We start from the raw sequence: 15,206 nt of genomic DNA on the forward strand, positions 1-15,206 counted from the left end.
TCATATCAAGGCCAAAACAAAGGGACCTGTGCATTATTGTGAAGAGGAGTTTAACAATAGAAAATGTGTAGATTTAGAGGTTTGTCTTATCATATATGAACGTAGCTGAGCAAAGAGAAAGAACTTTTGTGAGAGAACAGAGCTGACTCAAGCCAGACCAGAGTTTAAGAGGCATGTTGAGATCAATATTAATGCTTCCCAGAATAAAAGTCTGAAATGACCAACTGGAGAAAAAGAGAAGCATATTGTTATATGCTGATGTGGAATCGCTGGATGTTAAGTGGGAGTCACTTACTTACTAAAGTACAATTAACTGCAGTGAAGGCCAAATTCCTGTCAAATGACATATAAAAATAACAAGCCAACAACAATATTAAAATGGACAAATAGAATGAGCCTTATCTAAAACGTTTCTTTCCCTAAAAGGGAAAATCATGCAGAAAGTACGAATTCTACAACAACGAGTCGGATTACTGCTGCAAGCCACAAAGAAATACACAATATCTCGCGAATTATGTTGAAACTAGTCGTGCGAACTTTGACGGACATGTGTCACCTTCTCGGTCACAGTGATCGCGCTGAGCTTTTATTTTGAAAATCCCAGGCCGGCAGCTCCCTCTGAGCTTGACAGCAGTGAAGTTTTGATCCGCAGCAACCGCGTCGACAGTGTGTCTGCGAGTGACACCGGAGCCTGAGTGTGTGTCTGCGTGTGCGTGCGTGTGTGTGTGTAACTGCGGGATATTACACGCGTTTGCTGGCGGAGGTTGTTCAGCAGCCATTGGAAACAGGCTGTTTCCTGCAGGACAGCACCGGTGAGTCAGCCTGACTGCCTTGTTTTCTGACTTTGTGTATTTGTACTTAAATATTTTGTCAGCGTGGTTACTTTGTTGTGGGACATTGGGGGGAGAGTTTTATTTATTTATTTATTTATTTATTTTTGTAAGTCAAAACACTAGAACGTGTAAAGTGTGTTATTGATGCAGCTTCTGCAGTTTGCAAACGTTTGGTTTAATAGGAATCTTAAAATGTTAAATACTGCGCTGTCCCAGGTGAGTCCCTCCTCCCACAGGTGGAGACCAAACATGAGTCAGTCCACACCACCAGCTTTGTCGAACATTAGGCCAGTCAGGAAGGTAAAAAGCAGAAAAAGAAAGCACATGGCAGCAGCAGATTTTTTTTCATTTATCTGTGCTATATTCTGTTACACAATGCAACATCCAATAACACACTGCTGTCTGTGCGCGCACAATGCCAAACTGCATTGAACAATCCTCTGCTTTAAAGTTTCTTTGCTCCTTCCCTGTATAAACAGGGCAGATGTAAGTTGGCCGGCTCTCGTGTTGATTGGTAAAACAGTGAGCATACTTCGGCAGGTGCACTGCACACAATACAGCGTTTATTAAAGCAAAATTCCGACTTATTTTAACCACCTCTCTAGTTAGCAGCGCGGATTATTATCTGCTGAAGAGCACCCGGATGGCCCGACATCAGCTGCAAAATAAATATTAAAATTGAGAATATTTGAAGACAAGGTGTCGGACGGAGGATTATCTGGACGCCGAATTTACAAGAGGAAAGTGAGAACTTCTGAAGTGTTATAGGCTACCACGAGTGTGTGCTGAACCGGAGATGATGAATAGAGCCCCTCTAAATTGGAGTTTTTTTGCACGGTGTTTGGTGCGGTGGATGCAAACATTTGGACGACGTCTGGTGATTATGTGCAGGATAACTTAATGGGTCTGCTGTGCAGCAAGTGTGGAAAAGGTCTGATATGCTGACTTCATGCAAATTTAGCCCTTTAAAGTTCCCCGCTATACAAACACACAGCCACTTACATACACAGTTTACTTTACGAGTGTTTTACTTTCCTGCCTGTTTGGCAGGTAGCTGGTGATTATAATCTGCCTAAATAAATAACTTTATGGTAATTAGAAAGACTCTACAGTTTTTTTTTTCTCCACACATGGAACTGCATAAAGAAAGCAATTATCAGCACCCCCCTCCCTCAGACCAAAACCTTAAGATGTGAGGTCAGTGAACACAAAGCAAGTGTGACAACTCTTTGAGTTCCTTGTGCTTGATCACAGTAATAATTAGAGAAAAGCCCTGCTTCAGAGTGATCCGGTCAATTTGTGCTTTTTAGCTCACAACAACTGTAGTTGTGCTGTACTTAATCGGTCCCTTGTGCCACCTTTTGGTAGTTTTCCCATAGTGTATCAGGTGCAATATCCTCTGCTGAGAGTATTGATGTATTTAAACAACAAACCGTTCCCCTTGCTCTTGTTCCTTTTACAGGGACACGGTTGTCAAGCTCGTGTTGCTGCGACATCTGATCAAAATTAAGCTTTTTTTTTTTTTTTTTTATAGGACATGCTCAAAAGTATTAGTCACAAATAGCATTCATAGCTTTTTGTCCCTTTTTAGATGGGATATTTCAGCTTTTGCCACAGATGAAGTGAAAAACTAACATGTTTTTCACTTTTTGCACTTTTTTAAGATGAAGGTCAGCTGATCAGCCTGTTCCTTTGGCCCTTACAGCCCAGTCTTGAAAAACAAGGAACAACTTGCTTAAATTGTTGTTTTTAGATGGAAAAAATGTCTTGTAAGTGAATTAATGAGTACAGTAAGTGTAGTGGGATCAGAGTGATGGCTTAGCCTCTGAGTTTTGTATTTTGGCAATTAGCTGAGTAGTGATGGCGTAGAACTGTGGGTGCGCATTATTTCCAGTACAGGAGACTGCCAGCCCACCAAGTCTGTGTCCAATAAGATGTCTTCACCTTATGTGAGTCCAATGGTGGTGTTGAATCAAAACAGGGCCAGCAACATCAGCTAATATTTATCAGGTGGATAAAAGAGCATTGTTTTCAGAGGAGTTGCTGGGAGACATTTTGCCAGTGCAGAGCGCCAGAGGCAAAAGTAAATATCCTGAGCAAAGAAATGACACTACTGTACAAAGTTAAAGCATGAACATCCACTGTGTTGGAGTGGAGAGTTTTAAACTAGCTGCGGCTCTTTACCTCTGTACCTATGAAAGGTAAAAGCCCCGAGGAGTGTTCAGTTCAGTCTGCCTCTGCCTGCTGAGTGGCTGAAATCTAAATACATCTGAAAGGTGAAATGCATTGCATGTGTATGCAAGTGGAGACACTGAGCTCCAGTACGGCGTAACTTTATTGGTTGTGAGTGTTCCCAGGGTCTCCACCTTGTGGGTTTCGCAGTGAGAAACGTCCAACAGAGGTTGGTTACATAAGTCTGCTGGGTGTTACATCATTGGTTTGGGGGCCCTGGTCCAGAGAGCTGGAGCTCAGGGTTCAGATGGGTCCAGTGGTTCTTCTGCCTGCCTCAGACCCCCTCAGTGGATGAGGAAGGGGGGAGGCTGAGGAACAATTGGAAGCAGATGCTCAATAAGTCTTTCCTGCTGGGAGATGAGTCTCAGAGCTGGTGATGACATGAGGCTCCACCTGTAATACTGATGCATTTCTGTGCTTTTTTGTCTGTCAGTGTTTGATGACTAGCTGACAGTATGTTGGGAGTATGTTTTGGGTGGGCTTGGTTGCCATGACATCAAAGGGAAAAAATGTGAAACAGGAATGATTTATAGGTCTATAATCCTCAAAACAACTCCACCTCTTTTGTTCTAGCAGATATTTGTAAAAGATGTTGCGGGTCAAAGTTGAGTTGTACTTGCACATAGGACTGTTTGAAAAAACCGTTCAAAGGCTTTAGGAGGAGATGTTTCTTGCATCATGGTATTTCTGTGACCAGGAACAGAAGAACCATGTAAAGCACATGGACCTGGAACAGCATGCTTTCAAGTGGCTGTGTGTCCTTCTGGATTTGTCGCTGTATTGGTTTCCAGCTCACTTGTTTTTAGATTTCCCTCAGGTCCAGAGAACCTGCTGATATAAAATCACTTACAATTTAGTTTTTTGTCTTCGAAATGTCTACTAAAGGGAAAGAGAAGGCTTTAAGTTATGTCAACCATTTTATCAGCTTCTGTTGGCAGTTAGAAGGAACTGCAACAATATTTTGGATCTCCAATTTTATTGCTAAGTGACCTCCAGCTGTTGTATGCAACAATGTCAGTCTTCCAGCTAATGCTGCAAAATGCCGAGTCCTTTTGTGCTCTTTTGCACTAATTATTGTTGAGAGATTGGCTGTGTGCTATCGGCAAATTGTTGTAATTTTTATGTCAGTTGAAATTAATAATTAGTGTTAATAAATGCAAAAGATGCAATCGCTAATCAAAATAAAAGTTCGCATTAATAATTTGTCTTGGTACATATTGCTGGCTGTTTCTGAGGTGCTGCTGTTGTTTTTTTGATAAATATTCACGTCATCAATGTATCGAAGAAGACCAATAGGCTCGCACACCTGTGCCATCTGCTGTGTATGTGCTGGGAACAGGCTGATGTGGGTCACAGAGACACTGCAGCCTTAATTAACAGGCATTTGATGTGTGAATGGCTTCTGGAGATTCATATGTTTTTATATGAAAATAATCTTTTGCAGTCATAATAAGCATCCAGCCCATTAGTTTATATTGTGCGCATGCAATTGATCATTTTTAAGTGTTATATGCGTCACCATGCGGTCAAAAGTTTTGTGTTTAGTCGTTTTCCACCATGAAAGGTCCGATGTTGTAGATTTCCATGTCTTTGTTGATTGAAAAGCAGAGCTAGGTTCTATATTACCGTTATGATAGTCTAAACGCTCAGTCAACAGATTTCTTGAAGTGTTTCCCTCCTATATAAACTCTGCAATTGTTTTTATGAACAGCCATTAGAAACAGAGGATCAGCTCCCGTCTTCTGACTGATGGACTCCAGATAAAAGATGACATGGTCTGAATTTGTATTGTGCTTTGTGCTTCCATTTTCTGTGTATATTGAACTATGTAAAGGGGAAATTAAGCTGGAAACTGAGTGTAGTCACATCTTTAGACAACTAAGTTGATGCTCCAAAGACACTCTGGTGACTAAGTTAATGATATATATATATATATATATATATATATATATATATATATATATATATATATATATATATATATTATTATTATTATTATTATTATTTTATTTTTTTATTTTTTATTTTTTATTTTTTTTCAGAGCCCGGGGACAGAAACTTGGCCACAGGAGAAAAAAAGCTGACCTCCTCTGTCTTAATGGTCATCTTGTAAGTACATCAGCATAGTCCATTTGTTCCTCTCATTAAGACAGATTCCTCTCTCAAGGTAAAAAAAAAATGCCCTGTTGCCCGCAGCCAAACGGACATACTGTACATCCCAGAGTAGGAAAGGCCATTGATCACAGTAGGAAGGATGTAGGGGGGGTTGGGTCACACACACACACACACACACACACACGTATCCCACTCTCCTGGGGTCACCCAGACGCACGCTGACCGTTACAAAACCCCTCTCTGTTTCTATGGTTCCCCAGTTTGTCAATGACATCATGTGTAGCTACGATGGTGCAAATCCACAACAGACTCTGCCTGTGCAGAGGAATCTAAACTTTACTCTCCTCACCATGGTAATAGCTTCTTCTGTGGTTTATGTGTGTGCATGTGTGTGTCTCATTTGCGGTTACGGACGATATAGCTTTTGAATACTTTTACGACTTTTAAATACTTTTGCAGCCTCTTGGGTTTAGTAATATTTTCTTTGGGAATGTTAACTTTGTGTCTATTCTTGCTCGGGGTTGTACTTTTTTACGATATAATATGAAGAGGCTCACTTCATAATGTCTCTTGAATCGTGTTGTCTTCAGTGTTTTGTAAAACAGCTTGAAATTTCATATCCAGGAATCATCTGTGGTTTTATTCTTCTTAAGAAAAAGATAACGTTTGTTTTTACAGATGTTGGTTCTAAAGAGATGTTTCCCTCTACAGTTTATTGTTTTCAACAGATTTTAGAGACTTCACTTCTGAAACTTGCCAGGTTTTTCGTATAATAACAAAACAAACTGCTCAGAACTGCTGTAGGTCTGAAGGAAACTCTGATATGGTTGTCAAGGTGCGCTGCTCTATATAAAAACTTCAAAATGATGTCAAACTATTGAAACTGTGCATTTTGTGTTGTCTTAAAAGGAAAAGCGTGACAGTTTTTGATGTATTCTCATTTTTCATGTTGGTTGGGGGAGAAAGATTGATGGCATGGCAGGTGTTTAGTGGACTATTAACTACATCTGTAGGGTAAATGGTGCAGTTTAATGTTTTCCTCTTTTTTTGGTCACATATTTTACGCTAATTTGCTCTAATGCAATAACGCATTTAACTATACCTTTGTCTCTGTGCTAGTGTGGCTGAAGCAAGCCCGGAAGCACCTCCTTTGTCTAAAGTAACTTCTAGAGCACCTTCACTTTACCTGGAGATTTACAACAACATAAGTGTGAGCACCAGGTCTTTTTGTGGTGCAGAATAATACCGTCTGAATTGATGTGGACTGTTAAGTAGCATGGGAAAAAAAAAAAAAAAAATACTTAAAAAAACAAAAAGAAACCTCAAGTGCTCAAGGGGGGCTTTGAAAGAGAAAGGCAGCTGGCTTATTATGACTGTGTTCAAAAGCCTACAAGACACTTTACCTGGTGCAGTTTGGTTGTGAAAACCACAAAATGTAGCAGAACCAAACTACAGTAGCAGTAAATAAGTATAGATACGAGTTGTGTCATGCCAGTTTTTCTCATCAAGCTTTTGGCAAGGAAGTAAAAAGAGAAAACATTGATTGTCAAGTTAGAACTTCAGCGTCTCAGTTTTGTGGATATCAAAGTTTCTGTCCTTAAGTCACCCTTTTTTTTTTTAACAACCACGAGGAAGTACACTCTGTGGCCTGTTTGTTTTTTATTGTTCCCTTCTCGCCACCTTGCTTTGTGCTGAACGGAGCTTGGCACACACAAACAACTCCTCCCGCTGCAGAACGGACATTCTTTCTGGTCTGCATTAATACCTGGACAACGTAGACGCCATTGGCTTTTTAGAATATCTAATGTGATGTTTGTGGGTGGGGTTGTTTGAGGTTATCTATTGAAGTAGTTTCCAATGTGGACACTTCAGAGGCAACGACAACACAATCCTCTAATATTACTAATCCAACACAGCCACGGGCAGTGAGAGACAAGCTTTCCACGATACGTGTTGTGTGTCTTTTGAGATGTTGGAAGGTTAGACCTCAGCAGCTGTTGTGTTGACACAATAGGTAGTGTGTAGCCAAGTGCACAAGCGCACACAGGCTTGAAAGGCACCAGTGTGTCAGCGAGTGTTTTTAGCTTGGACCCTTATGTACTTTGATCCAACTGTAAAAATGTTTATCCTTTCTTTGCAAACTGCACTTTTCACACCCAGAAGCTGCATCAGATTCACCATTTGTGCTTTTAATGGTTTGTCGTTACTCAGCTCAGTATCTGTCCTTCCACGTAGTTGTGTTTATATTCAAAACAAAAGAAGCACTGCCATTTATGTAGAAAGAATTGGGACTCTAACCCAGTTCTTTCCCCACATAGCTGATTTCTCTCATTTTGGCTCATGATTCATGATCCCAGGAACGTGTTAGCTTGCTTTGACATTTTTGAATTAGTATGGAATTTCTCACTTTCATCCCAATTAATAGGGCCCTTTTATGACGATTTCACTTTATTACAAGTTTTTCTTCACAGTTCACATGATTCATAAACTAAATGGCTTCATAAGGCATATAAAAGGGCCAAAACTACCCACCAAATAGAAAAAAACTATTGACGTTTGGGCTTTATTTTATTTTATTTATTTATTTTTATTTTTTTTTGTAAGTGGCTGAAATCTGATTTCTGTGGTGACCATGCCAGCAGTAGCACACTGCTCCACGTCTGTAAAGTGCTTCCAGCTGCTTTCCAAACTAAGTCAGCTGATCTGAATTGGCTTTAGTTAATGCACCACACACCAGTAGGTTGGTCAGTGAGCATGCTAACCAGCTAACCCTGATCCACCTCTTTAAATTCAGTGAGTCGTCGTAGCTTCCAGTATGGCCTGAAAATGAAACTCTGTCCATGACATATTGTGACCTCTTGAAATAAAACTTACATATAGGCCTTTTAACCGACATAACAAAGAAAATTGAAAATGGCTTTGCAACATTTTCTCTGGTAATGGGGTTGTTAAATCCTTCAGGTCAGGCAAATTCATGTTATTTCACTTATGTGATACATTTTTTGTAAAGATGCCAAAACATCATTATAGCAATGCATTGTTAGCCATATAGAGATGAAACTAAATGTGAAATTAAGTAGCAATTAAGTAGGAACAATAGAGAGTTATCCTTTAAATCCCAGCTCCATTCCCATGTTCTTACATATTCCTGCTGTTTGTAATCGTACTTCTCGTCCCCCTGTGCTCATACACTGACACACTCCAACACAAAAACATGCTCCATCACCAAATCCACCCATGATGACCTGTCATTGTAAAGCAGGAGGACCTTTCACTACACCTTGCCTCAACGTGTTAAGGAGATATTCACAGCTGGCTTATGATGAGGTTTTCTTGCCTGCACTCAGAAAAAGATGTACATGACTCATGCTGAAACCAGAAACGTATAATGACAGCAGGACTGAATCAAACTGAGGCTGTAGATTAGTGCCAGTTGTTTCTGTTCAGATATCTGAAGGCATGTCTGATTGACAGACAGACTTTGGTGGGAATGGAAACCCCGCCCCTGCGGTTCTCCATATAGGTTAAATGATCCAATACAAATCCAACTGACTTGTGCATCACTGAAACAGGAGACGCTGACGACTGTGTGAGGTCACAGTGTTGGATGTTATAAGGTAGCTCCAGGTGCTGTGCCCTCTCCCCTTCATATCTATACAGTTAGCGAAGATTAAAGGTGGGTGATGACTTAAGGAGAAGTCATCGTGAAGCGCAAATGTCTGACTGAGTAACTGTGTTGAGGTGACAGACGTGTGAGAACACACACATGCACCTGGTGTTGCTCATCATTGTCCCTGGCCGAACAGCTTGCCTTTTATAGGCAAGCATGGCTGGTATGGTAGGAGTGTGTGTGTGTGTGGTTCACACGTGTTTCTGCTTGTATTTGTGTGGCATAACATTGCTGCTCAATCACAGAGCTGCTGAAGACCTCTCATGACATCAGTGGTGCCAGTTTATCTTTAATTAATCTGATAAATTTAAAGCATATCCTGTCACAGCTCTTCTCAAAGCTTGATTGTGCAGCAGTAACTAAAGCCTATAAACATCATTATACAAATCAATAGTTGCTACACATGTAGTTTAAACAATCAATAAACACTCAAGTGTTTATTGATTTTCAAAACATGTACTAACTGGTCTCTGGCGTTTCTTTCCCCCCTTGTTCCTTGTACATTAGCTAATTCCGTTCCAGACTGGCTTACCTGCTGTACACTGCTCTGTTTGCTCACGGTAAACTTATAAAATGTGGTAAAAAGGTGTTGCCACTATCACCTGTTGAATGTTCCTTCTGGAAAACAACAACATTGTTGTTGTTGTTATTATTATTATTATTATTATTATTATTGTTGTTGTTGTTGTTGTTGTTATTATTCATGGCTTTTAGTGTTGTTGGGTCTACAGTTTTCTGCCTAGGACAGATTCAACAACTAGGTAATCATACTGGAGTATTTAACAGCCAGAGCTAAAAGAAGAGAAGCACAAAACTACTTTGAATACATGTTAATGCTGAGGTTGATGTTGGCTCATGACCAAAGTTTAAATAAGCAGCTTCTTATCACGGCTACTCTTTTAGAATTATCAGAATTACAGTTGATAATTTTGTGACTTCTAAACAGATTAAATACCTGATTTAGAGAGAACGCCAGCAAGGAAATATAGTAGCCTCCCATTGTCTAAACACACTTTTACTGGTTTTCCCATTGTCATTAAACTTTGAAACCTTGGAATATTTGTTCAGTTTTCAAGATATTTCGATGCTATATATATATATTTTGACTTTTATTCGTTTCCTGCTTTCATCCTTTTGGACATAAAAAAAAACAAAAAAAAAACCTGGAGTCCACTGGACGTTCCCCCCCAGTGCATCATATCAGTATAGCACAGAGCCACATCAGTCTTTGACCGGTGGCCTGAAGGTTGAGTCGCCTGCCTCTCAAACTGTCAGAGGGAGTGATGTTGAACATCCACTTATCTCCTGTAGGAACTGAAGTCATGTTTGTGTCTGTGTGTCGGTTACGGCCGTTGGTCTGCAGCCATGTGGGAAAGTGGCTCCCTCGGCCTCTGAGCCGCTGCTTTTTCTGGTTTACTGTCCCTCTGTTTGACTCATCAGGGCTGCTGGAGGAAATAAAAAGGGATTCCTCCCATTCCTATCTCTGCTGGGCGACTTGGTCCTCCTCTCTCCCACCCCTTCGTACTCCTCCTCTGCTGCAGCTCATTAGGACCGATTCCCACTTCTATTCATCGCTGTCATAGTGTCCGTTGGCACTGTCAGAAACACTCCAGGTGTACGTCTTTTGGCTGGGATCCTGCTGATGCACTGCCAGGCTGGCTCTCTAACTCTGCCTGTTGCTGCCTAAAGGGGCCAATGCTGGTGTCACCGCCAAACCCACCCTGTGGTTTTTCTGAACCACCAGCCTCTTCCAGTCAGATCACGTGACTCCGGTAGCCCTTCCAGTCCTACCCTCTGGCAGTCTCGATTGTTCTGTCTGTGCCCTTCTCTACTATGCCCTTGCTATCTCTTGCTTCCCTCCTGCTGTTTCTCAAGTGTTCTGACTCTGGATATTGACCTTTTTTATTGGTTAACAATCTGACGAACCATGAAAGGTACAGTTCAATCTTCAGCTTCTGTCTTATCATCTAACCTTTTGATCTCATCCTTTGTTCCCAATTTGTCTTACTTCAGCAGCATGATTGTGCTCGATTCGGGACATATCCGCTCATTAATGTGCTTTGAAAGCTCATCTGCCGGGACGCTGGGCGGTATGTGTTGGTGGAAAAGGAGGTCTGGTTTGTGTAACAGCAATTTTGCTGTGTAGAGTTGACATGTAGGTCATGGCGTGGTGGGATAAAGGGGGCATAGAGGATGGAGCTGTCATCAACGGCTGCTGTCAAGATATGGTTCCTGCAGCCAAAGTGCAGCTGTAGTTTGGGCAGATATACATCTTCCACTGTCTGATCCATCCTGCTTTCTCATCCCTCTTGTTTTCTGACACCATGTTTTTATCACACTCTTTTGATGCCTTTTGCTGCTCGTATATTTCCTCTTCTTTCCACAAACCACAGACCTCTTCCTCTGCCGTCTTTGAAGCTCCTATCTGCTCTTACGCCATCTATTTTTGGCCACTGAATGACACCTTGAGATCTTGTGTTGTGCTGGACTAAAAGGTGCTCATGGGTAAACTTTCCATTGATGTTCGCTGCATCGGAACTGCGTAGAAGAGTTTGTGGAGCGTTTCTTTATGGTTTTGAGCAGTACATCTAAACGCTTACAATGCAGTTTGAGACAGTCCAGCTTGCTGGGATACTGATGGAAGAGTCCAGGTGAGGTTTCATTGATCATGGTTTTGGGTGATAATTGAATAAGGTGACGTTTTTATTTTTCTCAGTAAATTTGATTGTACTTTTGATTGTACGTAAAAAAAAAAAAAATAGAGTTCAAACAATTATATAAATACTCTTATTTATTGGTTCTCAAAAATGAGTATGTGATCAACATCAGGCATCAGCATGTGTTTGGTGTTGTTCCTCAACCTGTTCCACATTTTGTCACTGTATGCTGAGGTAGCAACAGCAACAAAAACCAAAACATGAAGGTAAATTGTACAAACAATGAGGGCCCCAGGAAGAATAGCTGGTTTAACCAGGCTAATGGGGATCCTAAGAAAACCTTGAAACAGCCTTTTTCACTAATAATGAATTCCACCTCAAACATCCTGCAAGTCAGTTCTACTGACAGTCCTGGTCTCTATCCTTTTATTCTTTTATTTAAGAAACACGAAAGGCAACGTACAAATTGTGCTAAAGTGCACTGACAGGACGAGCATAAAGAGAAAACAGTTTCTTCTCTGGTTCCTCCAACCTGTTCCTGTGGTGTTCTCTTTTCCCATCTGTTTATTTCCCTTCACAAAACTTTTATTGTGTCTCGGTTTAATAGGCACTGGTGTTTCATGCTCAGTGCTGCGTGTGAATAGTGTCCCATGCTGCTGGATGATTTTAGGGCTGAATGGGCCCAGTCTGGTCTCGTCTGCTCTGCAGTCTCTGAAGCTTAGCGTGCTCCTCTTTATTATTGTGACTGCTCTGCAGGTAGAGAATATTCCTTTAACCAAAGCTGCTGAGTGTGATTTTTGCCTGCATGCTCGGCAGTCATCAAAGTGAGGCCGTGAAGCAAGGGGAGGGTTTAATAGTACACACATTTCCTGGTTTTCTGCATCCCAGGACATTGTTGTGGTCTATCTGCAGCTGTTTATGGAAAAACAGCAGGCGAGTTTTTTTTGCCCTCAGTCTTCAGTGTTGTGCTGACAGTTCGGAGTGTTTGAGACATGTTAGCAGTCAGCTATAGGCCCTCGTCTTAAATTGAAATTACATTTGCTCCAACATTTGAAAGAACTAATGCTTCTCGTCTGCATATTAACTCTGGGGTTCCTGAATCACATCATTTTCAACGCTCGGTCACAGTACAGAGGAAGCTCTGTTCCCAGCTGAGGAACCCAATGCTGTTTCCACAAGCAGATGAAAAAGTCACAAATCACTCTCTTTGGTTTACCTTTTCACACACGCTTTAACAATATCATTTCTTCAGAAAAATTAGGTTGCTTCACTGCTGATGAAGTTAGGGTGAACGTTGTGGTTGTACTGAGTTGTCACTAGATGGTGCTGTTTGTCTTGTAGCTCAAAAGCAAGTTGAAGGCGAGCGTGTGTCCTTAACGATATTGAGAACATGCCAGCTGCTCCAATGCTTCATCCTTCTGCGTCTCCTCTTCCGTGCCACTGCTGGTGTCCTGGAGTCCTGGGGTCCTCTCCTTTGCCAAGTGCACCCTCCGTTCATTGGCCAGCTGGATCAGAGTCCTGTCCTTATCTTTGGGTTTTTTTGTGAGAGAGGTTCCCTTCCTTGCTCTGTCTTTCAATTGTTGTCCTTCCCTTTTGCTTTCTGAATGTTTACATCAACAACACTATTTAGCACCAGAAACCAGACTCCGCCTCGGCCACATTGATTGTACAATGTGAACCGCAGACCTTTTGTTTTTGTTTTTAGCCAGGGCAGTTTCTGTTCAGTCCATCACGTTTGTTAAGAATCAAATATCTATAAGCTATTGGTTGGATTTCCGCAGAGTTATTAAGTTATTAATGGTACAGAGATGATAAATGTTTTTGACTTGACGGTTCCATGACTTGCCATGTAGCGCCACCAGCTGGTCCAACCTTTGACTTTTCCTGTCAACCTTACGTCAGGTAGACATGTTGACAATTGAGATTTTGAATCCAGTAGTCATCTTCACACATTGGATTAATCTAGTAGTCTACTGTGGGACGTTTGAGGTCCAATTTTTTTTTTTTAAAGGTAAATAGTACAAAGTTTGTGTTTTGACAGTTTGTGTATATCTGAGGGATGGTTAGCCTGACGGCTGATTTAATACCAGAGATCTCTAGAAAGTTATTTTTGGGAAGAGAATCTTCATGCCCTGGTACTTTAATGGGTGTCACCTACTGGGCTCTTCCATTAAACAGAAGTTGACTTTCATGACACTCCTTTGGCTCTTGCGTTGGCGTTACTATAGCTGAATTACATCTTCTGTGCCCGAACAAAAAATTACGGTGTGTAGTTCCCTATCTGATGTTAAGTTTGTATTACAAACTGTGGTCATGGCACTGAAAAGTTCTTTCATTTTAAGAATAAACTGATCATGTTTTGAATTCAATAATGATTTCCTGATCAATTTAACAGAATAAATCTAAGGTCTGTTTGTGTGTTTTTGATTGCAGATGAATTAATATAGCTTTGACATGTCCGCGCCTGTGCATGAACACAAAAACACTATGTGGGTCAAGCATAAAAAACATTTAAGTGCATTGGCACCACTGTTTTATTTAGAGTGAGCTTTTATAGATATGATTAATGAGTGAAATTCAAATGAAATCCATCATGACTTCTATGTCTCCTTGTTGTCCCTAGTTTTACTGGCCCCTTGACTACCACCTGCAGCATTTGTCATTTGATTGATCTGGCCTGGCGTTGATGGAGTGGGAAAGCACCGTTCTAAATTTGTCAGCCACCTACCCACCCGCCCCTCGGGTTCATGCATGCTGTGGATCCAGCCATAGCACATGTGCTAAAGGAGAGTTGCAGATGGAAAGTGGGTGGGAGGTGGGGGTGCCTGTGGACCTGTCTGTCTATCTTCATGTCTCAGTAGTCCTGTCCCACAAGCCCCCAGAGCACTGACCTTCTACAGGAGCAACTTCTTACTGTACCTACCTGAACCACACAACCTTGTTCTCTGAGAAGACAGACTATATTAAGGTATGTGGCCCTCATTTGATGACTGACCACAGGTCTAGATGTGAATAGAAGCTGTTGACTAAATTTGGCGGTGTAAGGCTTTCTTGATATGTCTGTATATTGTAGTTGTACAACTCACATCAACCAGTGGGAGGGTTAAACAGTGAACTGATGCTTTCTGGTGAGTTCAGTGGGAAAATATGTAAAACAAAAGGTCTATAGTCTACTTTTTTCCTCATGTGTATCTATTAAAGTCCCTTCTGTATCCTGATTTTAATTTGGTTAATTTGAAAATTTCACATGACACTGCCAGATCCAGGCTGGATTTACTATTGTCTCCCAGAAGCAACTCAGAAACAAATTACAACAAACTCTGCCTGTGTCAGTGATGAAATTCTCAGTTATTAATGTTAAAAAAATGCGTTTGGTCCAGTCCCCTGACTGCCAGTGAATCATTTGATATTTATGCTTCCATAAGTGAATTTTTCTGCATGGGTGAGAGCTGAGGAAATGAATGGTCTAAGAGAGATTTAGATTTTGGGGGCTGCTGAGCTTCCCCATGTGTGATTCATTCAGTGCTGAGTGAGTGACTGACTGGTTGGGGAGACTACAGTTGTTCATTGTGCTGCACCTGCTCTCACTCTGTCAGGACACAGACAGAAATAGAGTGCTTCCTAACAGGGCAACGCACCATTAATACAGACACACATTCACACGCTAAATATTTTACCAATTTTTCCATTTGTACAATC

At 41.2% G+C, this 15,206-nt stretch overlaps 1 protein-coding gene across 3 annotated transcripts in view; it reads left to right on the forward strand.

The window, feature by feature from the left end:
- Positions 1–674: 674 nt before the first annotated feature.
- svila (supervillin a) overlaps positions 675–15,206 on the forward strand; it is a 63,162-nt gene continuing 48,630 nt past the window's right edge. The window contains exons 1-2 of one of the 3 annotated variants that reach the window (XM_029528763.1): positions 675–812; positions 5,108–5,174. Coding sequence is in view for 1 of the 3 variants with exons in the window: in XM_029528756.1 (XP_029384616.1) it covers positions 10,778–10,784 (7 nt within the window). In the remaining 2 variants the exon portion in view is untranslated. Of the gene's footprint in view, positions 813–5,107; positions 5,175–10,672; positions 10,785–14,402; positions 14,476–15,206 lie in introns of those variants that run through there. The other 2 variants (XM_029528756.1, XM_029528764.1) reach the window with 2 other exon arrangements.

Source organism: Echeneis naucrates, chromosome 20, assembly GCF_900963305.1.
Source record: "Echeneis naucrates chromosome 20, fEcheNa1.1, whole genome shotgun sequence".
NCBI lineage: Eukaryota > Metazoa > Chordata > Actinopteri > Carangiformes > Echeneidae > Echeneis > Echeneis naucrates.